Source organism: Centropristis striata, chromosome 18 (assembly GCF_030273125.1).
Source record: "Centropristis striata isolate RG_2023a ecotype Rhode Island chromosome 18, C.striata_1.0, whole genome shotgun sequence".
NCBI lineage: Eukaryota > Metazoa > Chordata > Actinopteri > Perciformes > Serranidae > Centropristis > Centropristis striata.
This window is the reverse complement of record NC_081534.1, coordinates 6,616,551-6,644,354: the sequence shown is the minus strand read 5'-3', so window position 1 is coordinate 6,644,354 and position 27,804 is coordinate 6,616,551. Positions and strand designations below refer to the sequence as shown.

The 27,804-nt window shown below is 41.4% G+C and overlaps 1 protein-coding gene across 3 annotated transcripts in view; it reads left to right on the top strand.

Annotated features, from left to right (window-relative positions):
- ccdc85cb (coiled-coil domain containing 85C, b) overlaps positions 1 to 26,992 on the top strand; it is a 54,991-nt gene extending 27,999 nt beyond the window's left edge. The window contains exons 2-7 of one of the 3 annotated variants that reach the window (XM_059355938.1): positions 11,534 to 11,613; positions 12,977 to 13,018; positions 17,498 to 17,602; positions 22,667 to 22,759; positions 23,927 to 24,025; positions 24,900 to 26,992. In XM_059355938.1, coding sequence (XP_059211921.1) covers positions 11,534 to 11,613; positions 12,977 to 13,018; positions 17,498 to 17,602; positions 22,667 to 22,759; positions 23,927 to 24,025; positions 24,900 to 24,989 — 509 coding nt within the window. In that variant the 3' untranslated portion in view covers positions 24,990 to 26,992. The remainder of the gene's footprint in view (positions 1 to 11,533; positions 11,614 to 12,976; positions 13,019 to 17,497; positions 17,603 to 22,666; positions 22,760 to 23,926; positions 24,026 to 24,899) is intronic. The other 2 variants (XM_059355940.1, XM_059355939.1) reach the window with 2 other exon arrangements.
- Positions 26,993 to 27,804: the final 812 nt, after the last annotated feature.

The following is a 27,804-nucleotide window of genomic DNA, read 5'->3' as shown; positions in this document are numbered from 1 at the left end:
TCAGTTGTTAGAAGGAAGATATATGCCAATTTTTAACCTTTTCTGTGTCATTGCTGCGTGGGTATGCAGATGATTCCCTGCATGGCTTCCCTCCATGCTGCCAGCATGTGGAGCTCCCCTCTTGCGTCACCATTAAAGTTTCCAGCACATGTTCTGAAAGTTAACTTTTTTTGTTGAGGTTTTAATTTGAAGTTGTTTGAGGAGAATGAGGCAAAGGTAGTAGACAGAAAACACTGATCACAACTAAAGTATTACTCTTTAACAGAGAACACACAGCTTGTATTTTCTTAATCTGTATTTGGTCAAGGTCCAAAGTCCATTCTTAGCCAATTGGCAGTCTAGCTTCCACTGCAGGGCTTCACAAAATATGATACTAGCATTATACACTAAAAGGTACTAAATATTAATAAGTCCCCAAAATCTCCTCAAGGAGAAATCTCTACTAGCAGTTTTGTATTCGACACAGATGATTTTTGGTATGCTCTGTTACTTCACATCAGTGCAAAAGTGCATTCAGTGCTGAGTTAAATCCAGACTGAGCTGTCCCTGCCTGTTAGTAAGCCCTGCTTTACCCTGCTGTTGGCAGCGGCAAATGATTAAAAAAGCTGATTTCACCTGGTCAATGTTTAAGAGTTGTTGATGCGCACAAGTCGTCCTTTTGAACTGTAATCCATTTGGCGCTTTAACTTTCACACCAGTCACTCAACATGGGCTGTCTCTCTTCAAGCATAAAGTAGCACTGTGCTGTTATCCCACACAGACACACACACACACACACACACACACACACACACACACATACACACTTAGAAACATTCTCATGCACATGAAAAAACATGTCTTTCTTTCTCCAGAGCACAGTCACCCACATACACACACACACACACACACACACACACACACACAGCAGAGAGTGCGTGGGGAGGTGAGGCGCTCTCTCTCCCTTAGAGCGGGTGCCATGTCTTGTCAGATGGGGTTAGCTCCCCGCCAGCTGATGAGCCAGTCGAGCCTTTGAAGCCCTTCCAGGGGCCCATGGTTTACGTGCTTGGGTTGCCAGGTTCTGCCATCCCCCTCATTAATGCAGCATGGGTGCCCACTTAACTTGTTCGTCTCTGTTCCTCTGGTCGGATTGCCCTGGCTATGACCGAGCGCTGGGCAGCCAAGCAGAGGAGGGAAACACACACATGGATACACGCTGGCATGGAACATGCATGCAGACACACATACAGTTCATACAGACACACAGGCAGGGTGGTAGGTGGGCATTAGACTAGTGTGTTGGTGTGTGTGGTCTACTCTGATTATAGAAAATATGGAACATAAAGCTGAAGTAGTTCGTTGATTAACCAACTGACCGTTTGCTAAACCTCTACCCCGAGTTTGCGTTTTTTGCACAAGTAGGATTTGGCAATGTCCGCATCAAACATAAATGTACTATGATATTGCGATTCATTCAAACTGATCAAATCATATGGGCAAAAATAACCCGCTACAGGAGCTATATTCACCATTTAGAATAAAAGGATGGCTGTCACCTTACTGATCTGGATGTTCTTTTGCCAGAAATGAGGGCATTCCTTAGTCTTTAAAAAGTAAAGTGTTTGTAACTGAAGTTTGAATTTGTGTATAATAGAATAGTGAATAAATTCTCTTTCACTTTGAATTCATTCAACCTGCTGTTGCAGACACAAAATCAATCTGTGCACTGTTAAATAACTCAGAATTGTTACTTTTTAAGCATGCATGGCACTCCAAACTGTGTGGCGGAGGGGATGTGGGCTTTAAAATGACAATGTTGTGCTCAGAGGTCCAAGATCATCAGCACTCGCAAATGATCATTGTATGCTTATCGTGGTAGTTTTTATGGTCACTTTTCTAACTATCGGAAACATTTAATTATATAACATTTAATATACTAAACAATCCTAAAAAAACAATCGACAGTTTTATAATCAATATCATATCCTATGATCATACTTTATAACTGTTAATTGTTTGCCTAATGTAACTTCCTTTCCCTCAAACCTGCTCACCACTGTTCTGACTGGAGGCAGTGGTGCCTCTATCCTTCTTTCTTCTCCTCTATTGGCCCTGCACTAAACAGCCCTGCACTTATATGTGCTTTTCTAGTTGCTTTGCGACCACTCAAAGCGCTTTACACTACAGACAGCGCTCATTCACCCATTCACACACCCATTCATACTGGTGGCAGAGGCTACCCTAAACAGTGCCACCTGCCACCATTGGGAATTCATTCTCGATGAACGCAGCATCGGGAGCAATTTGGGGTTCAGTATCTTGCTCAAGGATACTTCGACATGTAGGCTGCCATGGCCAGGGATCGAACCACCGACCCTCCGATCAGTGGGTGACCACTCACCACATAAGCCACAGCCGCCTCTATTCACATCCCTTCTCTCTGTTTTTCTTCTTTCCTTCCTTGTTTTTCAGTTTTAAAAGTGGGCCTCCGTCAGAATCAGATTTTTCAAGAGGTTGTCGAAGCTGCTGGAGAATAGAGATGTTTTCTATGATAAATTAGACTTTCTGTAGCCGGTGAGGTCAGATTTCATGGAATTCACTGTACTTTGACTTGGGTGTTGGTGCAGAGAAAGGAGAATGTTTAGACTGTTTCTGCTCTTTCTTCAACATCTTGAGGTAATTGACCCAACCTCCTGCCTTGAGCACACATACACACACACATGCACACACATACAGTATAATCACAGATGGGTTTAAAAATCCCCCTTCTCACACAAACCCTCTCGTTTGCTCTCTCTCTCTCCCTCCCACACACACATACACAGTCAGCTTAGACACCCATGCAACCCACATGAATTCCCTATCTTCTGAATGCTGCACATGAGCACTCATTCATTCTCCGCACACATGCACACAGCGCTGAGAGAATATCCATGTCTCTGTGCTAAAACACTGCGATACAGCTGTGAATAGCAGATGAAAGCCAGAGTCGAGCCAGGAATAATAAAAGCAGAGTGATTTCAATGCACTGCAGGCTTCTATGGGCCATGAGATCTGACTTGAAAACACAACGAAAGCCTGGTCCTTTTTAGCTATACAATTTTACCAAAGCTACTTTGATGTAGCGAGGACCTTGGAGTCAACAGCGCAGAGGCTGGTTTTGCTCTAATTATAACATTCCCGTCAGTATCAGCTAAATGCCTTGTGTAAATTTGTACACGTGTGGTCTAATTTTAACCTAATTCTTGCAGCACCCCTTTCCCAGCATGCCTGGCTTCATGCTTTGCTGCCTGTACTTCCCAATTTGCTCCTAAAAGAGTGGCCTGCAGTGACCTCCAATAAACTCAGTCCCAGCCTCTGCCCTTTACTGGAAGTAGAAACATATGTAGAGAGGGCGTGACGGAGAGAAAGAACAATAGAGAGATGGAAATGCAAACTAGAAATGTAAGGAGGAGACTGCTGTTGAAAATATCTTAAATCATCTTATCTGATTTCAAATACTAAAAGGGCCATACCAGGGCTGATGATGTTTCAGCTCATTTACTACAAACAGCACATCATGCACTGCTGTATTTAAGAAATATGAAATGTGAAATATGTTTCCGAGCATTCAATGCTGTTTCTATTCCCTATCGTATGATAGAGACTTCCCCAGCTTTTTTGTAGCTCTCTGCTAGGGATGGAAATCAAGAATGGATTCTAAAATTTTCCAAACCAATTAGAATCTAAAACCTAAATAAAACCCAATGTGATCATTTGTTATTCCTTTTTTGACATATATTTTGACAATATTTTTAATGTCTAAACTGATAAACCTTTTTAGATTTGTTTTGCACATCACATGAGTCTTAATAAACTTTTTTTTATTGACAAAGAAAGCCTAAATGAAAACAACGGCTGTACAAATATTCTCTTATTTCATCTCCACACTGTTTAAGCTCGAAAGTAATAAACCTCATTGATCCTGTAAACCTCTGTAGGCCTTCTTTTTTTCCGCACAGAAAATTGACCTGGATTCAATAAGGCATTGAACCAATGGAAGAATCAATGATGGCATTGGTATCAATAAAATCTTATCAATTCCAATCCTGGCTCTCAGCCCCGAGCCAACCTGACCTACTGAAGACCTGCAATAAATCATTAAAAATATATACTTTGGTTTTAAAAAAGGCTAAATTATTTTAGCTAAAGAACAGCTGGGCACTTTTGTTTACAGCAAACGTTACTCAAACAGGAGTGAATAGTGCATTTTGTTGTGGACTATTTTCAGCTGCAGATTGGAGGCACTGGGGCGTGTTAACAACAACATCACAGTATATGTGGGATCGACTCAAAATAAACTACAGTGCTCATGCTTGTTGTTGTTGTTGAGCATATTTCTCAGTCAAGCATTTTTAACATTTTGAAAAACAAGGTCTATGGCACAGGCTTTGGCTATACAATTCATGTCTTTTTTTGTTGGTCTTTTCATGGGATTTGGTGACAATAACAAAGAGATATATAATACCACCAGACTTGAGTTGTGTAATCCATCACAGTGAACATCAGGTCGCTGTTATGGATTATTTCATTGCAGAAATTTTAAATCAATCTGGAGTTAAACCGCATTACCGAGCAACAATAATGTGACAGAAATGAATGCAGAATTAATGTTCACTGTTGGGATTACACAGCTCAAGGAAGTTTCAGAGTCCCCTGATATTCATATCATGAAGGGAAATGAGTAGAAACCAACAGCTGTAGGGATTGGTAGAAAAAAGACATCCGAAGATCTCGAACTGTGCAGCATGCATCTGATAAGGAGCTTACACTTAGACACACTGCTCTGGAAGTCTATGACGTAGATTTGACAAAACTAACCAACTCAAAGACCACTTACTAGATTTTCTCATCTTTCAACCATAAAATTTCCAATCCATGATGACTGCAGATGAAGCCTTTGTGAGCCCGTTTACACTTGACAGTGCTAAATACAAGAGTAAACAGGATCCAAAACGAATTGTGATCGGATCACCCACCACTTGCCGGGATGGACGATTTTATTTTTTTTATTGTAGATGCCGATGCGTCTCCAGCAAGGATGTTTTGATGATAGAACGGTTGTAAAAATGGAGAGAAGCACTGATGTATGTGGTTGGGGTCCAAGTGAAAACAGATGTCTGATTTCCATTTAAGCAGAAGATTCAGTCCAAAGAAAACTAATGTGGTTACAAGGCCGTTTACGAGGGAATTGCAAGCAAGATAGCAACTGTCGAAGGCTAGCAACTTGAGTTGTTTATGTTATCTGACGTAATAAATGCGCCGGGCAATTTCACCTTCTCCCGGAAGTGGTGTAGTAATGAATTTTGAACACAAGTGGTCAGCTGAAGACGCATGATACACACAGGTGTAAACGCCAATGTGTCTCATCTATCCACTTGTTACTTGTTACACTTGTCCGATCGGCCAAGACGCATTTTAAAACCAAGTGTAAACAGGCTCTGTGTTATACAGTTCGCATGCTTGCCGACCTTGTAAAACAACTATTTCTGAGGTCTAGAATGAACTTTAATGTTTAGAATGCAGATCAGTGGTCAATATTAATGTTTTTTTTCAAAGGGGTAAGCACTGATGGCAAAGAAATAGTTGCCAATTACGTGTGTGCAACTCTCAACAAAGATGAGAAAGAAGCAAGATCCCTCACTCCACCATTCCATCATCAACTGCAGAACTGATAGATTTACTAGTCCGATGCAGCATTCTCGCTGGCCCTGGGCAATCAGGCAATCCCTTTTGTTGAACTCTGCAGCTCTTAAATGTTCTGCAGTTGTTGTTTTTTTCTTTCTGTAACACATCAAAAACACAACAAAGTTTGAGTTCTGCAGTTGTTTTCATTTGCATTTTGGATGGAGACTGTGCTTTATTCAAAGCAGCTGTAAAACTATGTGAAAAAAATGCAGACAATGTAAGGCTGAGTAACTGCTGCATTGTGAAGGTGCAGAATGCTCTGCAATGGACAGACGGGGGGTGGATGTTTGGAGGACACAAAGACGAACTAGTTGAGGTCATGACCTTTTAGAGGATTGCAGCACACCAAGTTTTTAGGAGCCTGGCTTATCTGGCAAAAGTAGTGAGAAAATAAACCCCCAATAAAGCTAAATCGTGCGAATACCCGTACACTTTTTAAGAGCGGAGAAGAAAACAATGGACAGAGGAGAAGTTAGAGCGGAGGGATGCAGTAAAACAGAAAGAGAGGGAAACTGGGAGTGGAGCAGAGTTAAGGAGGGAGTGGCCGCTGGAAGTGGGTCACAGCATACTGACGTGATGCACAGTGACACGCAGAGTGGGGGACGGACTCGCGCCACAGTCTGCGTCACCTTTTGTCCTGCATACACACACGCAAACACACACACACACACACACACACACACACACACACACACACACACACATAAAGATACATCTGCTCAATTCATTGGGTAAACAACACTTGTGCAGGGGTAAAAATAGCTTACTTGTGCCTTGTAAGGACAAGGTTCCCCGTCTCTTTCTCTCTCTGTATTGTTTACTGCTTAGTTGGACACTTTTACTTTGCTACTTCCCAGCGCCTTGTACCCACTTCATCAGCACTAAAGATCGCATTCAGTTTATGCATAAGTAATAACGGCCTCTCCCAGGGTGCTTGTTGTGTACAAAAGAGTAGATGCAGAGCGGAGTTTTGCAGGGTAATTATTTTGCCTCGGCTACGCGATCCCCTGTATGATCTGTAGCTTTTCCTGCTGCCTCACGGAGGAGCAGTGCATGTGAAGCCGGAGGGATGGAGGGGGATAAAAGGATGGAGGGGTGGCAGGGGAGCCAGGGAACAGTTTAATTGCCTGACCCCCCTCTCCCACTAGGATGACTCTCCGGAGCCGGGTGTTAAGGAGAGGGTGACGGCTGGATTCTCCTGAGTGTGTATGGGAGGTGTCCGGGCGTTTTGTGCGTGTTGATTGCGAACGTTCCCACGGCAGATCTGCACATATTTAAGCAGGACCTCTTAATCATGTCATGTGTGATGCGCTCTGAGATTTAACCCCCTATAACGCATCAAAGGCTTACAGACGGGGAGAGGAATCGGTGTGCTGGCGACAGTGGGATTCCTGACATTAAGCACGCCTGAGCCATATATCAATATTTATCTTTAATTGCTTATCTTGATTTTTTGTTTAATTCATTCATAAGGAGATAAAAAAAAAATAAGCCTGACAGACTCGGATGACTTTTGAGTTTATTGGATTACTGACGGCGAGATCTCAATCTCTGGGAGTAATCTTAATATACACACCGCTGAGAAAAATCATTTTGCGTCCTCCCCTTCGTTCCGAGGCTTCTCTCTTTGTTGTTTGAGTGTGCTGCTGGTGACTGAAGACTGAGGAGCCTTCATCCTAATCGGCTTGAGATCTGGCCGCAGGTCAGGCCAGCAGATGAATCCAGATTAGAGGGGTCACAAGGCAGGAAGAGAGGATTACAAGCTCTGGCCACCGCAGCCTCCTCCTCTAGCTGTCCAAGCGTCGTCTAACCAGCCAACTGACAGCACTGTCTGCACTGGGCGTCCTATAAAGTCAAGGGGCTGGACATAGATAGGCCTGCAGGCCCTGCAGGAGATACTATCATCTACCCTTGTTTACTGTCAGGTCTCTGGAAAAGGATTAGTTCTGTGCATGTGAAAAGATGGTGGATTTGAGGGCAAATTGGAAATAATCTTTATATATCTTCAGTCAGTTGTGCCATCATAAATTGGTACATTTCTGGAATTTTATCTAAAACGGCCATCAAGAGTGACACTGTTGTTACTTTAATACACTTCATGGTTTTTTTTTTTATAAATGTGTACACAGACAAGAAGTCATGAGGAGAAAATTAGGTAAAAGCAGCTGATCAGTAATCACATTCTCTTTATTTTTATATGTATAATTGAGGAAGTAAAGATCTGAATACAATACATAAAAGAGTTCAACTTATTATTACAATTTTATCATTTAACCGCATTTGAACTGCTCCTCCACAATCCAGAATAGTTACATATGGTTACACACACACACACACACACACACACACACACACACAAACCAATAGGACAAGGGTAATTTTGTGGCTCCAGTCAATCTACAGAGCTTTGTGAATTGAGCTTTATTTGTTTCTGACCTACAATGAGTGCTTTCTTATTTATTCAATTTTTCAGTTTTGCTATATAAGCTTATTTTAAAACTAGAGTAGAGCATCTTTTTTGCACACAAGAAGTTATGAGGAAAAATCAAGTAAAAGCAGCTGGTCAATAATCAGATTCAGTGCAGAAGCTGCTCAGAATCATACTGAAGTGAGAGGACAAGCTGGGTGAATATAAAAAAGTGTACTTTTAACCATATATATCTATATATATACACCAAAAATGTAGCAGAAATCTAGCTACATATGGATTCTCTAATCTATAGTGTAAAACTGTCTTGCTTGATGCATAGGAATTCAGGCTCCTGCAGAAAGCTCACCAAACCTGCTATCTTAAGTAAACACACTGTATGTTCACCCAGGTGTGAGACCAGGGTGTAGCTGTAATCTGTGACTGTGTATGTCATTGCAAATCTATGGAATCCAGCCTGCCGATGAGTGCGAGTTAAAAATATTGGATTTCTGCAGATTAGCGCCCCCTGGTTGCGATGTTCCGTCCATCTAGGTTCCATGAATAACACAGGCTGACTTGTTAGACTTGTTAGGGCGAGTTATAAACAAACTAAGGTCAGAGTTACCTCACTGATTTTAATGTGTGTGTGTTTGTGCACTAGCCTACAACAGTGGCTTCTCATCTGCCTCTTAACTCAACCCAGCATATTCATCAGCAACCTCCCCACCGGCTTTGTTATAGCTCCCAGTCACCCTCTCCACTCTCTGTCTCTGTACTTCCACTTAGAAAACAAAACAAAATAAAGCTGTGTGTGCAGTGGTTCGCACCCGACTAGTTGCCGGAGTGCGCTTCCTGCGCGTACCTTGGCTTTGATCTCACTGTAAATTAAACATGCCTTTTTAGATAACAGGCTCTGTGCCACCTACTGAGTCAAACTGAACCTCCGCGCTTCACACAGCTCCTGTCCCTTGTTTGAACTCAGTCGAGTTGATTCATGTTAACGGAGAAATAACAGCTGAGGAAATCTCTGCGGAGCAATTAGGCCACCGTTACATTGTTTGTAGGTGTGTTCAGTATAGAGACAGTTTTGCAACATTCGAAAATATGGCATTGGTGTGTGCGTTTAGTGATCAATGAGTGGCGCAGGAGAATGTGGGCCAAACTGGGAAATGGCCCCAGTAGAGTGTGAGGTCAGAAGTTAGGTCAAGCACTGCTAATCTGGGTGGGAATGTTCAGTGCTTGACCCTTGACATCAGGCTACAACTAGTTTTTACAGCACATGAGGGCTTTCTAAGAGGTACTATACATGGTTAGTAGGTTCCCTCAGGTTCCCTAAAAGCTAACAGGCTGAAATGTAGGACTTAACAATTAATGAGAGGATGTGAGGATTTACAGATTTTCTCTGTTATGTATGATTGTAAATTAAATATCTTTGGGTTTTTGACTTTTAGTTGCTCAAATCATGCAACATGACAGTGTAACACTGTATTTGTCACTGCTTTCTGATATTTTGAAGGTTAAAATTATGCATTTATTCTAAAGATAGATAAACAGCTTAGGTAGATAAACAGCTTTTATTTGCATGCCTGCTTGAATTATTTCTTTGATACCTGTATTACCCATTAGTCTATTTTGTTAGTTTATGACTTTATACTTGCAGAACTAATGCCTTTCAAGGCTTGGCAATATGGAGAAAATCAAATACCACAATATTTTTGACCAAATACCTTCATATCAATATTGCAACGATATTTTCCACTATTGGTGCGTTCAGAAAATATTTACACAATGAGATTTTGATCGATTATCATCAGTGATGTGAATATAATGACTAAGAAGGTGTTGAGAAATGCATTGAGGAAACCTTTAAAATTAAATGATCTGACTCCAACACAATATCCTCACCTATTTCTCTGCACCAATTGTTTGATGGGGAAAGGATGAGCAGGATAGGTCCGAGTTCTCAGTTAAACATCATTTTATTACAATACGTCAAGAAATGTGCAGTTAGAGTCTCTGGGATCAAACTACACTTCCCTGATTACACCAAAAGGATGGTCAGTTCATGAATTCTGGACCAGTCTACTTTCCCTTGAACCCTTTTTTATATCCAGACAAAGTTTACTAAGAATGTAGGTAGATCTCTTCCAGAAGGTGCCTCCTTTCTGTTTAATCAATACGTGGACACGTCATGTCACCATGCAGAGAAGACGGTTATCTTTCTGCTCAGCACACCAAGTCCGTGACCTGACCTGGAACAAACTTTCAAATCACAACCTCCTGCCTTGGTATGATTTGCAGAGATATTATTGGAGACACAGATTCTGCAATGTCTATATAAAATATAAAACATAAAACATATATTTTTGTAATGATAGAATCTTACTCTAAGTAGGACAGAGAACGTTTAAGCAGATGGAATAAATGTATTTAGTTTGGGTGTATTTAGAGTAATCATAGTTTTAAAACAATATTAGCACATGATCAATCATGATTAATCTATAAATGCACAGAGAGAGGTTACATACACAGTTAGTGAATTGCTGCGTAAATCAGATAGTGACCCCCATTCACATAGACAGACAACAGAGACAGAATCACAGATTATTCTAACAAAGGCAAATACACGGTCGCCCATTAAGTTGGATTAAATTATTTTTTACGTCTTTCCATGAAATGATTGTGACAATGTGATTTACTCTTGACAGATAAAGTGTATATTTTCTGAAAACTTTATTAATCAATCTCTTTCAAACACATCACAGTGAAAATGAAACCACAATTAACAGAGGATTGTGTCTGAAAACTAAATTATTCCAACTTTATGGGCGACTGTGTATTAGAAAAGTCTGGACATCGCTTAATGTAATGTAATGTAACTGTAATGCAGCTTTAAAAAACAGGAAAACATCAAATGTTTGCATTGTTATTGTGCACAGGTTGCATGCTGATGTTGGCATTGAGTTCACTTTGTGTTTTCACTGTTTTCTGACACTTTTTGCACCTAGTTGTAAAGAGCAGAAGGGTGAAAATTGACAGTAACAGTTTGTTGAGGCACTACTTAAATAATCATCAAGGCTTCTTATTTACCTTGTGATACTTGGACCAGACACGCCAACACCAGTCAAATATGGTAATTTATAACAAGCAGTTTGTACAACAAACAGAAAAATCATATCTCCATAGTTAGGGGTTCAAATAACAAGACAAGATATTGCACATATTTCAATTTGAGACTAAACCTGATGTGAAACCACCTCCTATGGAGAATTAATTTCTGGGTCTCTCAAAGTCCAGCCTTTTGAGCTCTATGTGGTCCTTTTGCTCCAGTGGTCGTGCCTGCCTGTTTTTCCTTTTGAGCTCTTTGAAATGCTAATCGCTTCTCCTCCCCTCTTTTCTTCTCCGTCTGTGCTCTAGATTCCTCCTCCAACTACATCAGGCAGCTGGAGACTAAAGTGCGGATCCTGGAGGACGACAACAATAAGCTTCTCTCGCAGGTGAGGCGCACATACACACATACTGTACATGTAAACTGTGTAAAAGCTCCGGCCAGTACTATTCAAACTTGTACCCTCCCTAAACACCTCTTGTGGAACTTTCAAACTCGCCCCAAAACATGTGATCGGCAGCTGTGATGAGATGAAGTGGTTGCCTGATGCCTGTGTGAAGACACCCCCTCACAACAGCCTGCCTGTTAGTCGGAGAATATGTTTATCCATGTTTTATTCATGGGGAGTCAGTAAGCTTCAGTAGCGAGCAGTGATGTTAGCCCCCGAGGCGAACTGTGGGAGCGGAGGAGAGATGAGAGGAGGAAAAAGGAGGGGAAAGAGGCATTAAGTGACAGTGACAGAGTAAAGCATTTCTCCCAAAGTTGACCTTGCTCTGACTTCTCCCAAATTTGGAGGATGGAGGGCTGAGTGAGCGGAGGTGGGAGTGTGAGAAGCAGGGGAAGGTATTTTGGCCTGGTTCACTAGGGGTTCACATGTCAGTCAGCAGAGGTGTGTGTTACATAAACACACAGACAGTGGTGAAATTCACAACTGAAACATTAATTGTCGTGTTTTGGGGGATCAAATTGTGCAACATAGCTCATTAATTATTGGTAAAATCTCCGACATAATGTCTTTTCATATATCATTTGTTATCTTTCTGTTTTATGAAGCTGCTCATTTTGAATTCAGCTCAGGCTGCAGACAGTCGAGTTTGAATTTCACACTTTAAATCAAAGCCTTTATTCTTTTTTTTTTAAAAGTGATTTCTCCTTCCCCAATTATCTCCCAGCAGATTCGTATGTAGGCAGAAAGTGTAGGCAGGAATCACTGATACGAAACCTAAATGATCCTCATAATTAGCCCTTAAGTGCTACAATTAGGTGCTACACATTGTCTCACAGCAATGAAGACTTATAATTTGACCCTGCTTCGTAAAGTCGACTAATAGTCCTTGTTCACATTAGAGGTGATGATGTGTTTTTTTCTTTTAAATTGAGGTTGGGATGAGTATGTTTTTGCAGTAATAGAACTTCCATTACTGCAAAAACTTAGAATAGAATCACACTTTAATCCAATATTGCAAAATGTAAAACAGTTGTGACTAGTAGGAATTTATTACTCCTCTATAAAGCTCAACAGCTGGGTTCTGCGAGTGAAATTCCCAGTCATATGGTGAATCAGGAACATAATTTGACAGAGATTGTTAATTTAAAGTTGCTTTACTGATTTCAAAATAATTTAATTGGTTCCTATTATTTCTACAGACTATATAACACCATAATTGTCTGCTCACAATCAAGTATTCAACAAAGCTGTGTGATAAAATCAAATGATGAACATATACACTATTATGTTTTTCTCTCCCTAGGCTTATAGCCGGTATAGTTTATCACAGATACAGACGAAAAAGGTAACTTTCTGAAACGTCACTGTTTGCTGGAGCCTCTTCTGCCTTTTCACTCTTTTATCCGTTTGGTGGTGGGACTTTTCACAACTTTGTTGCTTTGTAATGTCCAGAGGGAGGACACAATAAACACCTGTACAATGTAATGCACTCAGTATTATTACCAATAAACATTACGGAAGTTTATGTTGACACTTTCTCACAGGTGCTGAATCGACTCTGCGGTAATGTTTAGAGGGATTTTAGGCAATATGCTGAGAGTTAGGTGAGAAGATCGATACCACTCTGCAAGTATGTAGCAACAGCCAGAAGAGGATAGCTTTGCTTAGCTTAGCATAAAGACTGAAAACCAGGGAAAAGGCTAGCTAATAAAAGTCTAAAGCTCACAAATGAACACTTAATATGTTGTTTGTGACAACAAGAAGTCACTTTACCTGGCTAAGAAATATCCCGCACATAGCCATCCCAAAACCACAGTTTCTCCTTTTTACACTTTGGTTTTTGTACATTAAAAAAAAAAGATATATATTTTCTGAACTTTGGATGGACCAGTTTTCAGTCTTTATCAAAGACCAAGTCAAAGTCTACTTCATTGCCAATTTCACCATATGTATAAGACACACAGAGATCGAAACTTTGTCCCACAGTGTGTAAGAAAATAAAGGGTATATTAAGCTAAGCTAAGTGGCTGCTGGGTGCACTTTAATATTTATCGTGTACACATTAGAATTGTATCAATCTTCTTATCTAACTCTTGCCAAGTGAGTGAGCATATTTTCCCAAATGACAAAGTATATGTTTCAGGCCATTCAGATGTACTAGTGATGTAGCCTAGCTTATATTTTCTGCATGAAAACACAGTCTAATACAACTAAGTGCAGCCGCAAACATTACCTCAGAGCTGAATCACCCTTGAAACACAGTGTCACTGTTTAGATTTGGATTGCATTACCTTGTACCGGTGTTGCTTCGGTTTCCAGTCCCTGCTATGCACTGCTAGCATGCTACGCTAATGAATGAGCACAGGTGGCCCTGCTTGTATGTGGTCTATCTTGGCAAGAGACCCGTTTTCTTGTCCTTGGAGCTGTTTTGCACAGCTCAGTCAGTCTTTGGTACTGTATGCGGTGTCCTCGGTGACTGAATGCTACATTGTGCTTTGGCGCAGAAATGACACACGCTTGTCCTGGCTTGTCCGGACGTCTGGTGGGCTGAATAATTTAAGATACAGGGGGGCAACACAGGTAGATCCAGTTATCCATAATGCATGGCTGACGACTGCTGTGTGATGACAGAATGTCTGGAGTTAAGAGACACTACCTCCATGGTTGTGTTATTAATAAACTTTGCTTTCTATTAAAGTGGAAGGTTGGTAACAAAAACAAAAGTGTATTCCAGAAAGTAAAGGAAACAAAAGAGCATCACTGGAGTAATTGGGCTCTTATGCAATAACCTAACTACTCTGAAACTAGCAGGTTGGATTGTAACAATGGATTAGTTGCCTCAATGGACATATTGCCTAACTTCCTGTGTTATGAAACTGGCCCAGTGAAACTTGTGCTGAGCCTGAAGGGAACAATAGCCTCTTATCGCTGGAATGTTGACCCTCCAAACCAGCTTGGCTGAAGGACTGTACCGTACTAAAGGGAGGGAGTTAACAACAAGGTCCCACGGTGAATATTAACAAGAGCCTGCGCAGCACAGGTGTAAACCCAGTGAGGAAAACAGGTGTGTGTGCACGTGCACGCCCACGCACATCCTGTACTCAAACATGCTCGGGCGCATGCAAGTACACAATTTGCTCTTTTCTCCAACTCTGATCTCCCATGTCTTTCAACCGTGACTTATCTCTGTTAGCTCACTGAAGGGTAAGGCATTCTGTGGCTTTCCCTCCATGCTCACTTCCACTTTATTATTAACATGTAAGTGCCCGGTGTGACTCTGAGAATTGAATGATTCATATGACATATTCCGATGACACTCCATCTGTTAACTGGAGGCTAGTTGAACTCATTTTGTGAGTGCAATGCGGTAGGGTCGTGGATTTGAAGGATGAAGGAGGTGAAAAGATGGAAACATAGACTGTATAAATTATGGACGTAGACTCCATGACGTCACCCATAGGTTTCTGACAAGCTTAAATTAAGTTCTATGTGGGCAGATCCTGCGGCCGCCATCTTGGCAGTGCTAGTGGGGTGTTTTAAAAATCCGGGTCATTGATTTCTGAAAAGGGACATTGCTTGTGGTGCTGAAGCATAAAAAAGCAAAGCACCATATAGTTCTATTGTATTTGAGAGATGACAAATTACATCGGGCTCCAACACCAAAACATTCAAGATTGATAAATAGATAAATTGACCCGTAGTTCTTCCAGCCCTACCCTGGCTGCTCAGATTCATCTGATTCTGTTCTGTATTCCACTAAATTATGTCACACTGCCATCCTCTGCCCTTTTGTCAAGGCGGTATCACTCCTGCCTCTCATAAGTAAAACAGGAAACGATGTGTGGCGTCCACAGCTTCTCCCTGTCAGCAATAAGAACATTGTGATGGATGGATAGACGAAGGGGCCAGCCAAGAAGACTGCAGAGGGCCAACTGTCCCCAGCTGTCTGGCAAACAAATAGCTTTGTTGGTCTCAGGGGTCAAGGTCAACTCAGGAAGGGACGTAAAGTTGGAGCCCTGTGTTGGTGCTGGACTCCACACAACTGGAATATTTTCCAGAAGCTGGAAACCTCATCACAGGACTATTTCCAAACTCACGAGTCGTCTTATTCAGATTTTTTTTTCATTTAATTGAGCGTGTGTTTCCTCCAGATGTGACATTTAGGGAATAGCTTCCCGATAATTGCCTGGAGAAATGACAAAGAGATGCGAGCAAAGGTACAGAATTGAGGACATGAATATGGAAACCCAAAGGATAGATTGAGAAGTGCCAAGGGAGGGATTGTGAAAGGTGAGAGGAACACCAGCAGGATGCTAAGCTGGGAGAGGAGAGGAGAGGAGAGGAGAGGAGAGGAGAGGAGAGGAGAGGGAATATCAAAGGGAAGAGGAGACAAGGGCAACTCTTATTGTAGCTCTGTGTGTGTGTGTGTCTGTGAAAACTGTATATGGCTGTGCACCTGTGTGTAACACAGAGAGATAATACAGAGGCAGACAACACAGCACAATGCCCACAAATTCATAGACACACACCCACAGCTCATTTGGGCTATTTATTGCACTAGTGCTCCCGGGCATCACGTGTGTTTACATGCCGCACCCCGCGCAGAGGGAACACTAGTGCGTGACATGAGAAATGTCATAAGGAACAGTGGTGTTGCCGTGTTCCTGCCTACAGAGAGAAGCTAGGCTGGCTACTGCCTCCAGGAACCAGTGGTCTTTGGCTGCTAATGAGGACAAATCTTGGGGACTCTGTCCCTGCGTAATGGTCCCTCGATGACGGCACAACGTGATACAGCCCAGCATGCTCAAGTGCCATTTATGGAACAAATAAAAATCAGCTTTGCAAATGAAGTGCTCGGAGCAACGGCGTCAGAGTGACGATAAGAATGCAGGTGCCAGTGTAGAAGGAGGACAGAACCTCAGGATCCTTAATGAACCATCACATCTTAATACACACTGTGGAGCCTGAACAATATATAAACATAGATTTTATCTGACGGATATATTGGTTTTAGTGTTATGTTGTACGGCTGAATATCTGCACTGATCTCCCAGTTTGATTCATAAAATCCAGAATAGATTTAATTTGATTCCACTCTTGATGACATTCAATAAACACAAATGCTGCATAATACACTTCTCAGAATTTATCCAGGGACCTTATATATATATATATATATATATATATATATATATATATATATATATATATATATATATATATATATACACACACACACACACACACACACACAAGTGGGCAACACTGTAATAGAATATTGAATATATAATTGTGTGAAGTACACATGTAAGAAAAACTGTAAACACATTTCCAAGTTATAAAACTGGAAAACAAGTATTTTTTTTTATCAAATGAAAACAACTAAATCATGGCACGTCTATGATTTTTTTAAGGCCTACATGTGCAAAACAGTTGATCAAAAATAATAAAAGACCCAAAACACTTGGAGCGGTGTCATCACCAGCTACACATTGCATGTCACTACCAGATGCTTCAACTTAAACAGGGCGTCCACATCACTTTGAGCACACTAATTCATCTACTGTTGTGTGTTAATAAGACATTATCTGCAGACAGCTACTTTTAAAATAAACTGATTTTGGTTACAGCGATGATGGAAAAATCTGAGAATTTCTAAAAACTTTACGTTATAAAAAACTCTATGTCTATCCATATCTTATTTTGGATTAATAACATTGATTAATTAGCATGCAGCAAAGCAATGATGCCAAGAATATTTTCAGCTGACATGGCTCTGAAGCCTTATCTCTGTTTTTTTGTTTTGTGTTTGTTGTGTGCTCAGCAGTGTAACCCAGGTGACCTTCGTGCCCTGAGGAAGGGAATGACCCTCTACCACTCAGAGTCCCAGCTGTCCTCACTGCCCCAACGCCAGGACGCCATGCACATGGTCAGTACCCAGGAGGCTAACACACACACACACACACACACACACACAAGCCACACAAGAAGGTCACACACATACAGATACGCACATGGAGGGATACCCACTCATACCTTACCACCTAAACAGTCATAATCAAAGAGTAACACTATGACACTGCTTATACAAACGTCGTTACGTATGGGGAAGGGGTTTAATTACACACACACACACATGCGCACACACTTAATTGTAGCGCAGACTGTGCCAGTGCCTCCACAGTGGAATCAAGTCAAGTCAGCTTTAATTCACTTTACTTCTAACTCTCCAATTATACCTCCACAGGCAACCTCACATTCTCTAACACATGACAGGAAATGAAACACACACATAGGCAGGAAGAAAAAGAGAGTGAAAGAAGGTAGAACAAGGGGGATGAGACGGAGAAGAGGAAGAAGAGAAGCTAAGACAGCGAGGAAAATAAAGAGGAGTCAGCCTTCTGTATTCTTCCTCCCATATCCTGTCTCTTCAGCTCTCTTCCTCTTTCCTGGAGCCTGTTTGAACTGAATCCCACTATGAAAGTAATAATCCTCCACAATCCACTGCCACCCCTGACCCAGCCAGTGTCTGGGGAGGAGAGGCTGGGTAATTGTTTTCTGACTGCTTAAGGAAGGTCAGGGCCGGGCTATGCCTCTAACCAGAGGACTAAATCTTCCCCGTGTAAAAATCAATATTGTGTTTTAATCACAGGCCCAGCGTGAGGTCGCAGGCTTCGCACCTTTTAAGCTTGTGGGTCAAACCTGCCACCTCGGGGAGGTTCGTGCCGTTCAGTAATGTCCATGAAACCTTGACCCCCACGAGAGGTCTCTCCCCGCAGGAGGATGGATTTAAACTGCAAATTACCTTGATAGTTGTCTCCCTGCATTTATTATTATTCCCCTGCGTGGGTTCACATGAAACAAGGTCATGATATTGGCTTAAGTAGTGAATTTTGTCTGCTCAATGGCACGTCATTTGATGTCATTCTGACTGAGAACGGAGAGTGAAAGTGGATTTGTGTGACTACATTTAGTCAGTCAGGAGTTGGTTGAATCAGCTGTTTATGAACGAGAAACCACATTCTATTCATAGCTGTGACATAAAATTGAGTATGCAGTGCATTCCAACCACATAGTCTAATGATTTTTCTTACGCAAGAAAGGCCTAGATATTTACTAGATTTGCAAGGATATCTGAGTATAAACATGAGCTTACTGACATCTTCAACTGCCCCAAAATGTATTGAGTCTGATGGGCTCGGCCCATGGTCGATTGAATTGACAGTCGACGATGGCTTGAATCAATTAGCAATGCCTATGTAGCTGTTGATGCTTTGACGATTTGTTTTGGCACACTGTACATTTAGCCCTTTCTGATCAAGGCACTTCGAGGGCAGGTTTGGATCTGGTTCCCTAATCTCGAACTGGTTCTTTACATTTCAACTGCCAAAGTTCTCTGGTGCTCTGTCAGGAGAACTGGTTCCAGAGCAGCACCAACTCTTTAGTGGTCTTACTTCAGGCCTCTTACTTCAGGCTCTTGGGGCGGAATTATCGTGACCAACAAGACCAACTAAAACGTGTATCATTACTTTTATTTGATTCGTTTAACTGCAACGTGATTGATACCGGGTAGTCTTTGCTAGGTAGCTAGTCTAGCGTTAACTTAGAACAAAGCTGAGCATCTTACGTTCAGTGTTAATAACCAACGTAATGGCCATCCATAGCACTCAAGACGAGCAGAACAAATGTGTTGTACATGTTGTGGTTGGATGCCAATGTTGGCTCATAAAGCCATGATCATCATTTGTAAAGAGACGATGTAGTTTAGCAGTCCCCCCCATGGACAATTTAATCGACTATTGACGATGTTAGGGGGGTCAATGGGATGGTTGAGTTTGCACACAGTGACCAAACACCTAGTGTCTAGTCAGACATACAGTTTAGTGGACCTCTAGACAGATAGTTAAAAGAAAAACGATAGATAGTGACGTTCAGGTACAGTTAAGAGGAAAAATGGGGTAGCTCTTATATACTGTATAATGTACTGTATACAAGTAGAATTACTGGAACTACTGGAATAAACAGTTGCATGCAGAACAGAATAACTTATTCGTGCAATTCACGTCCTCTTCATGAAAGCCTTGTTGTCGTGATAACCACAAATCTGCACTCGTGTGGAGCTGTATGGTGATCGATTGGCTGCTCTCTAATGTAGCCCAGGTTCATCCACGTGTGAGAGAAAGCCCTTGTTGGAGGACGGAGAGGGAGAGAACGAGTGAAAGAGAAGATGAGAGATGTGGAGACTATAACAGCAGAACTTCAGTGAACTGGACTTTCGCTGTGTATAGCCATCCTAATCTATCAGCTCATCCTTTAGATTTAGTCCTTTGTCTGTTTCAGGCCCAGTTTCAGGTCAGTGAGTGTGCGTGCAATTGTCAGATGGAAAACGAGCAAGAAAGAGGGAAGAAAAGATGGATAGAGAAAGGATGCGGCCAGCCTGCGTGATTCTCACAAACACTCAACAGTCGTCTCTGACCCTGTATGTTCAAAATACAAACCATTGATTCTGACAGCGTTTGTTTTCCCCCCTCATCTTGCGAGGCCTAAATCAGGCCTGTTTATGCAGGCGAGCCATCCCCGACTGTACATCCATATGAACAGTAAACATTGCCCCGAGCTGGCTGCGTCTCTGCGCTGTCCAAATCTGTTTCTCCACTGCACGGCTCTGGCACAGAATAAACATTAAAAAAACCTGGCCCCGATGCTGGCAGGAAGTGTTTACACATTTCAAATAATAGCTTTAACCCACAGTAGAGAGCATCAAAAGAAGGCGACAGTGATTTACATATTTTTTCTTGTAGTTGACTTCAAAGTCCACTGCAGACAAGCTGTATGGAAAATTAAGCTCTTTTTTTGTTGCTGTGACCTTAAACAAGAAGAAACACTTCACTCATGGGGAAGTGTGTTTGTATTTAACAAGAGGATTGTTATATATCATTTTCTCACAAATGCAGACTTAACCTTGGTGATGCATTTAGTTGTAATAATAAAGGGCTGTCAGACAGTAAACCCACATGTAAAAAAAATTGACTAAAGTACATGAGCAAATGTACAAATGTGCTAAATGTCACATTCCACTCCTGTGTAGTAAAGAACATGAAATGCTGGCAATGAATGCCGAGTCGAATTTGTTGTTTTCCCAATGGATGGATTATCAAACGGACCTACCAGGCACCAGGCCAAGGGGCCCAAAGTGTCCCCTCCCAGCCTTTACTTCCAAAGAGTCAATCAAAGAGACACGCACCAACCAGGAAGAGACTCAAAGTGACCACAGAGAAAAATAAAGCAACTACAATGAGACACGAAAAGATGCCAAACCTAACAAAACAGCTGCAAAGAGACACAAAGACTCACAACGATTATGAAAAAGTGGCAAAATAGCCACAGAGACATAAAATAATCACAGACAGAAAACAACTACATGACATGCAAAGTGACTAAAAAATTGACAGACAATTAAAAAATGGCCTAAAAATTACAACATGATAGAAAAGAACTACAAAAGACACAAAACAAGTACAAAGAAACAAATTGACCACGGAGAGATGCATAAAGACTACAAAGAGACACAAAGCAACAACAGCAAAACAGGGCTTAACAACTATAAAGTCTGTGTGTTGTGCTCCTGTGTAAGAGGTGCTTGGGCCCTTTGCATGTCTGTGCCAGGGGCCCATTGTCTCAGACTGTATATTAATGAGGCAGTAACATTGAAAGAAGTATTGTTTTGGTATCTTCAGCTATGTATTGGCATTAATAAAAAGCTTTAATACAAAAGAAATTCAAATGAAGTTTTAAGTAGGGAATGTTTTGGTGCATTCAAAGGACACTCAGACGTTTGAGCATGCTGTGCAAAGGCAACCTCTTTAAATCAAGAAACAACACAATTCATGCTAACCTTTTCAGTTTGTGTATGATTTTGTGATATCAAAGCTCATGAATGAAATACCTCATGGCGGGCGACTCTTATCTTCATACTATCAGAGCATGTTTGGCTTTTTTAATACCAGAACTGTGATAGCATCAACTTCTACATGAACACAAAAGGGCAAAACCACTGCTATGTTTATTTTTTCTCACTCTTTCACCATCCCAGGCAGTAAATAAACATCCTAAAATCATCGCTATACATTCAATACAAACAGTTGTCAGGCCATGGCCTGCAGGGCCAGCGAAAAATCTATATTTCATACAGTTGACGTGATATGAATAGACTGTTGGGTAGTTTCCACAAAACATCCCTCCTGGCTTCAGCAGGATTATTATTTTATCTCTGTGCTATTAGGTTGTGTTGGCTCATTCTGGCACCTAAATGGGGCCAGTGGGTGCGGAGGGAGCTGACAAACGCATCAGCAGCGAGCGGAGAATTGAACCCGTGCTAACAGAGCCACGGAGCTGTGTCTAATGCAGGGCCCCGATGCCAGGTTACCGTGAATGGTGCCATTGTGTGTCCCAGAGATCTCTGCGTCCCTCTAACAGAGAGCCACTGTCTGGAACTAACCGGGGGGTAGGATGAGTCGAGCAGCCCCCTGGTCCTCTTGCTGGCTGGCTGCTCCCATCACACCAGGTTAAATCACACCGTGCAGGTAGCAGACCTGGCTGGGAGTCGGAGGCGCGGTGAATGCAACAAAAAAAAAGAGAAGAAAAACACAAGGGGAGGAGAGGTGATTTGAGTTGGGATGAAAGGGATGGCATTTTCAGTGCCGTGGTACGAGAAATCTCTCATGTTAAATCAGAAGCAAACACCCGCTGAGAAGGAGAGAGTGGTTTATTCCCTGCTGTTGGGTTTTTATCCTGGATGTGGCTCAGTGTGACTCTTGGGTTAAACCCTGTGTGACAGCAGATGTGACAAGACAGGAGTTTGACATGTCCACCAGATGTTCTGGGTTTAGACCTGCCTCTTAACCTTCTCTCTCATCTTCATGCTCTGCACTGACTACTGTGGGAGAAAACACAAAACCTTAATTATTTTTTTTCCCTCCTCTGCTCCCCCCAGGGTACTGGCCGTCTCCCAACCAGCGAGTCCTCTCCTGCCACAGGCTACTTGTCCTGCGTCCAGAAGCCCGAGGCCGTGGTGCATGCCATGAAGGTACTACATTCACTTAGTAAATTAGATTTGAGGCTAATTGGCTGGGAAAACTGTTGTTTTTCTGTTCACAATCAACACCAGTTATAAAACTAGCTTTGCTTTCACACTAGGTTGGACCTGTTGCATTTCAGTTTCACTTTTTGCTGAATACAATCATTTTGTTTTACTTATTTCATTCTTTATTGTTGTTAATTTCAATTCCATAAATTGACTGACAGCAAGTTGTGTATCTGCATCAATCTCTTCCATGCTCCTAAAATGTTTCTGTTGCCATTTTGAATGAATGTAGCTGTAGATATCTAGCTCACTGTACAGAAACACGACGCCCTCATTCTTAATCCTGCACACTCTGATCAGTCAGCTGTTTCTCTAATGCTGTGTTCACACCAAACATTAAGCAAATGTTTGTCTCGCCTCACTCCAGCGAGTTGGACCGCAGGATCATCTGTTTATTCATCTTACATGTGCAGGGTGCCACAACACAAACAGATTTTTCATGGTACAATAATTGTCTCAGGAAAATATCTGGAGTCTGGATTAGTGCTGTTGTAAATAACCAGATTGTCATGCGATTTAATTACAATAAATTTAACAAAAATGATGATGAAATAACTACATTATGATACTGATTCATAGAAATTGTGAATTCATGTTTTGTCAGGTCTGTCCTAAAAACGACAAGCAAATTACTTTTAAAATGTATGTTTTCTGAATGGAGTTCTGATCACTGAGGGTTATGCTCTGCAGCAGAATCACAAGGCTGATAGGCTTCTGCAGCACATTGTTTTACGAATTTCTCACTCAAGTCGATAAATTCGAACTTGAAATACGTGTAGTTTGCAACATTCATGCCCCAAGTGCGAACATGCATCTTTGCATTAACTTTGCATGTGAATCGATTTGCTTATGGAATAAACACCATAACTGGGAAACAGCCAAATCTGAGATTCCAGGTTCAGGCCTCTGAAAGTAGTTCAGGTTCAGAGTTCTGGAATCAGGCTTAAAATGCTTGAATATTTCTTGGTTATACTATAGTCAAACATTTTATATATTCTTTGGAAAGCTCCAAATTAGCTCTTTCTGTCCCCAAAATAATCCAAAAACTAAGTAAACTAAAGAAGTGCATAACTGCATTTGAATGTTTTTATTGTTTTTTTTCCTCTTCAGGTGCTGGAGGTCCACGAGAACTTGGACAAGCAGGTTCCTGAGGACTACGAGGACGACCTCAGTGAGAAAGAGAAGGCCATTGTGCGAGAGATGTGCAACGTAAGTGCAACACTTGCCCCGCTCTCTGACCGTTCTTCTCTTATGTGTTCACAATGTTCCAGTTTGTTCTGTCCGTCTGTTGGTCAGTTATGTAGTTCTCCTCTGCTGGGTGCAAACCAGGTCACTTTTTGAGCTGCTTTCACTAATGAGGAAGCCTCATTTAGACTCATTTGGTTTGGAATGACACTTGCAGCAGTGTACCGAGCACAGCGCTCCCTCTTTCTATCTCTCCCTCCATCTCTCCCCCTCCCACTCCGTCGACCCTGCTCCAAAGCCAACTCTAAACTGGAAGCCCTGAGTAGAGGCTCGTAGATGAGCTGTCAGAGCAATTAAACTGGAGCGGCAGGGAAAAGAACACCCCTCCCAGCCCCGCGCGCTTCAGCCTCACCCCTTCCATTATATCCTCTCCTCCTCCGTCCTCCCCTCCTCCTCCTCATCTCCCTCCATCTTTCTGTGTTGGCACTGAAAGGACCCGGCCCGGGATAAAAAGGTCCGCTGATTAGAGAGAGAAAACGAGAGCGGGGCTATCTGGGCCCTGCAGAGGTATGTGACAGGCCAGGAATCTGGGGAGCACTACAATAGTACCTCTGTAATATCACTGGGGTCCCCCGGGGGCCCCTCTCACTCACTCAGAGAGCTCAGCACTCAGCCTCGCAGAGACGGAGGACAGATACAGAGATAGCTCTGCTGAAATGTGTGTGTGTGCAGTCTTTGCAGCTCAAAGTCAAACTGTGAGCATTTGAAGTTTTCACTCTTGAAGAAGAAAGTCTTTTTTCTCCTCCTGCCTAGCCTTACTCTTTCAGTCTCTGCCTGTCTCTTTCAGTATGTCTGGCTCTTCCTCTCTCAACGTCTCTCCCTCTGCTTCTGTTTGCAGGTGGTGTGGAGAAAGCTGGGTGATGCAGCAGGATCAAAGCTGTCCATCAGACAGCACCTCTCTGGGAACCAGTTCAAAGGGCCGCTGTAGCATGGCAACCAGAGAAAGGGAGGGAGAGAGAGAGAGAGAGAGATCAGGATTTACAGTACCTACACTCACCTGGAAACACCTCTTACTATCTGCGCCTACACAACCCATCATGCCGTGCTCCGTACTGCCTCCAGCACCCAACACTCTCTTAAGACTGGCTTCTAAATGGACCTGATATCTGTTAATCACATGCACAACTTTTATCGCTCAGAGCTTATGACGACTGGCAGCTAGTTTCACTGATTCGCCGCTTTTCTTCGTTGATTTTGGATGATCTCTCTCTGTAAAAGCTATAAACACACACACCACTTGTAGTCCTTTAGCTGTGCTAAGCTAACGATACGACATGGTTCCAAGCACAGACCTGATGAGGCCGCGGGGGCAGAAATCTCTTCACATGAAGGCGACAACATGGCGGTATCTTCACATGTAGTACCTCCTATAGAGACCCTAGCTCCTGTCACATGTATCGCCCCCTAGTGGAGTATAACTAGCATTAGCATTCTAAAAGTGTTAACTAATGTGAAACCCACTGTGACCTAGCGCCTTTTGCTCATAAGACAAGTCTATGGATAATAAAGTCTAGAGATCACTGTTAACTTGTGTATATTATGTATAAAACCATAGCACTACTTCATTGTTATTGTTGATTTTACTTTTATCTATTTTGTATTCTAGCGTGGCCATGTGATCAATTCTTTTAGTTTGAAAAAAAGCACACACACAACCGGACCTTAAACAGGGTTTGCTTTTGGTAAAAATGTTTTGTTTTTTTATTCTTTTCCAGATGCTAATATTCCTTCTCTCTGTAACCTCTGAAAATGCATCAAGGCCATTCTGAATCAAACCATCTCCACAGGCTTATGGATAGATAATTTTCTTACTTTGTTAAAAATTAACTAAAATTGTATGCTGTGTGCATGCTCGACAATCATTTTCTCAGGTTGGGAGGGCTACAGCTTTACCTTTGCCCATCTGTGACTGCGTGTGTGTGTTGGCGTGCATGTGTGTGTGAAAGGAGACTGAATGGTTCTCTTGCAGCTGTAGCATCTGCCTGTGAATCCTCTTTTTCTCTATTGAACCCTGGTTACAACTCGGTTGAAGACTGCTGAAGGCATTTGCTGAATCCATATAAAAAGCCTTGTTCTATTAAAAAAAAAAAAAATCAAGGCCAAATAGTAAACCCTATGTTCAGTTTGGATCGCTCCTAATTCCTTGTTTATCATTTTATATCTCAGTAGATGAAAAACTTTTCTTCTGTGGATTCAGCAGGTGTGTTTATGCGGCGCATGTTTGTTAAAGTTTTTTTCTTAGAATATGAGAGATTAAGTCTTCCCTTAGATGTCTCCTGAAAACACTAACATTTAAAAAAAGTATTTCTTGATGTCAAAATGAACAAACACTGTTTGTCAGAGTATTTATTGCCAGGTGTCAGATAGAGATGGGAGCGCTATCAGTAACTGTCATATTTTAAATTTATCATATTTACCCAAACTGTAAAGTTATCTGATAGGTAAGTTTAGTGACTGACAGCTCCAGCTCTCCCATCTCTAGTGTTATTTGTTCCAAATTAGAACATTTCCGAGGCTGCGCGCCATGCACCTCTGTTCTCTCAAACAATGGGGTCAAAAATAAATCAAAGTATGGTTTTTTAAAAGTGTCCTTTTTTCTAGGAACTGATTTGAAGCCATGATGCAATTTTGAATACTTCATATATGGCATTTGATTTGAAATGTGCCACATTTTTTTTCTGCATGGTGTTTTGATTTGGAACCCAACTGTCTTTTTTAAACATCTATAGTGTTTCTTTTTTCTGCCTATATGCTAAAACCACAGTACAGAATCCTAGAATCTACAGTGTAAAAGGCAATTCCTGTAGTAACTAGCATGGCTGTAACTTCTTTTCATGAATTTCACTGATGAGATGAATATTTGGCAGGTGAAAAGAAAACATGAAATAGGCCACTTTTAGAAAAATTTGGGAGAAAATAAACAAAGTTGTCTAATGATACTGTGTGCTGTCTTTATTTGATGAAAAAACAACATTCCTGAAGGCATGTTGTTTTCTTCTGTGGATGGGTCACACTGCCCTCTGTTGGTGCAGCAGTGGAAGTAAAACTGCTGATTTTTTTCTATGAAGTTCTGTCCAACAGGAGGTTCTTAAAGTTTGTAAAGCTAAAATAAAATAGATGTGATTATGATGAAAACAAACAAACCAAATAAGATTTTTTAAGAATAGGATAACAATAACCAGCTTCCATGAACCTTAATCAGTTCTAACACATTAGCATTAAAGTTAGCAAACAAACAAAATTTAAAAAAAGGGGAAATATTTAAATACAATAGAAAAAGTTAACATAGTTACCCATATATACTTGACAAAGCAAAGTACAGATAAATAGTTAGCATACTTAACTGAAAGTAATTTATGTTAACAGTTGAAATTGTTAGTTTTACTGTTTTAATCAAAAGTTCAAGCTAAGCTAATTAGCTAAAACTAATAGCTGAGCAGTTGACATTACTAAAAGTTAATGAAATTGAAATATTAATAGTCAAATAGCCAAAATATGGCAAAAACTGAAAACAGTTAAAACAGTATGGTTAAAGTAGTGTATAAGAGGTTGAAATAGTTATATGCAAATAATAGCCAAAGCATGGATACCACCAAAATGGTTAGTTTAGAGGTTTAGAGAGTTAAAGTGGTGTATAAACGGTTGAAAATAGTTTGCTAAAACTTGGAAAACCAATTGAACTAATGAGCTAAATAATGACTAAGAACTTAAGACAGCTACAAGGTTTAACTAGTGGCTCAGTA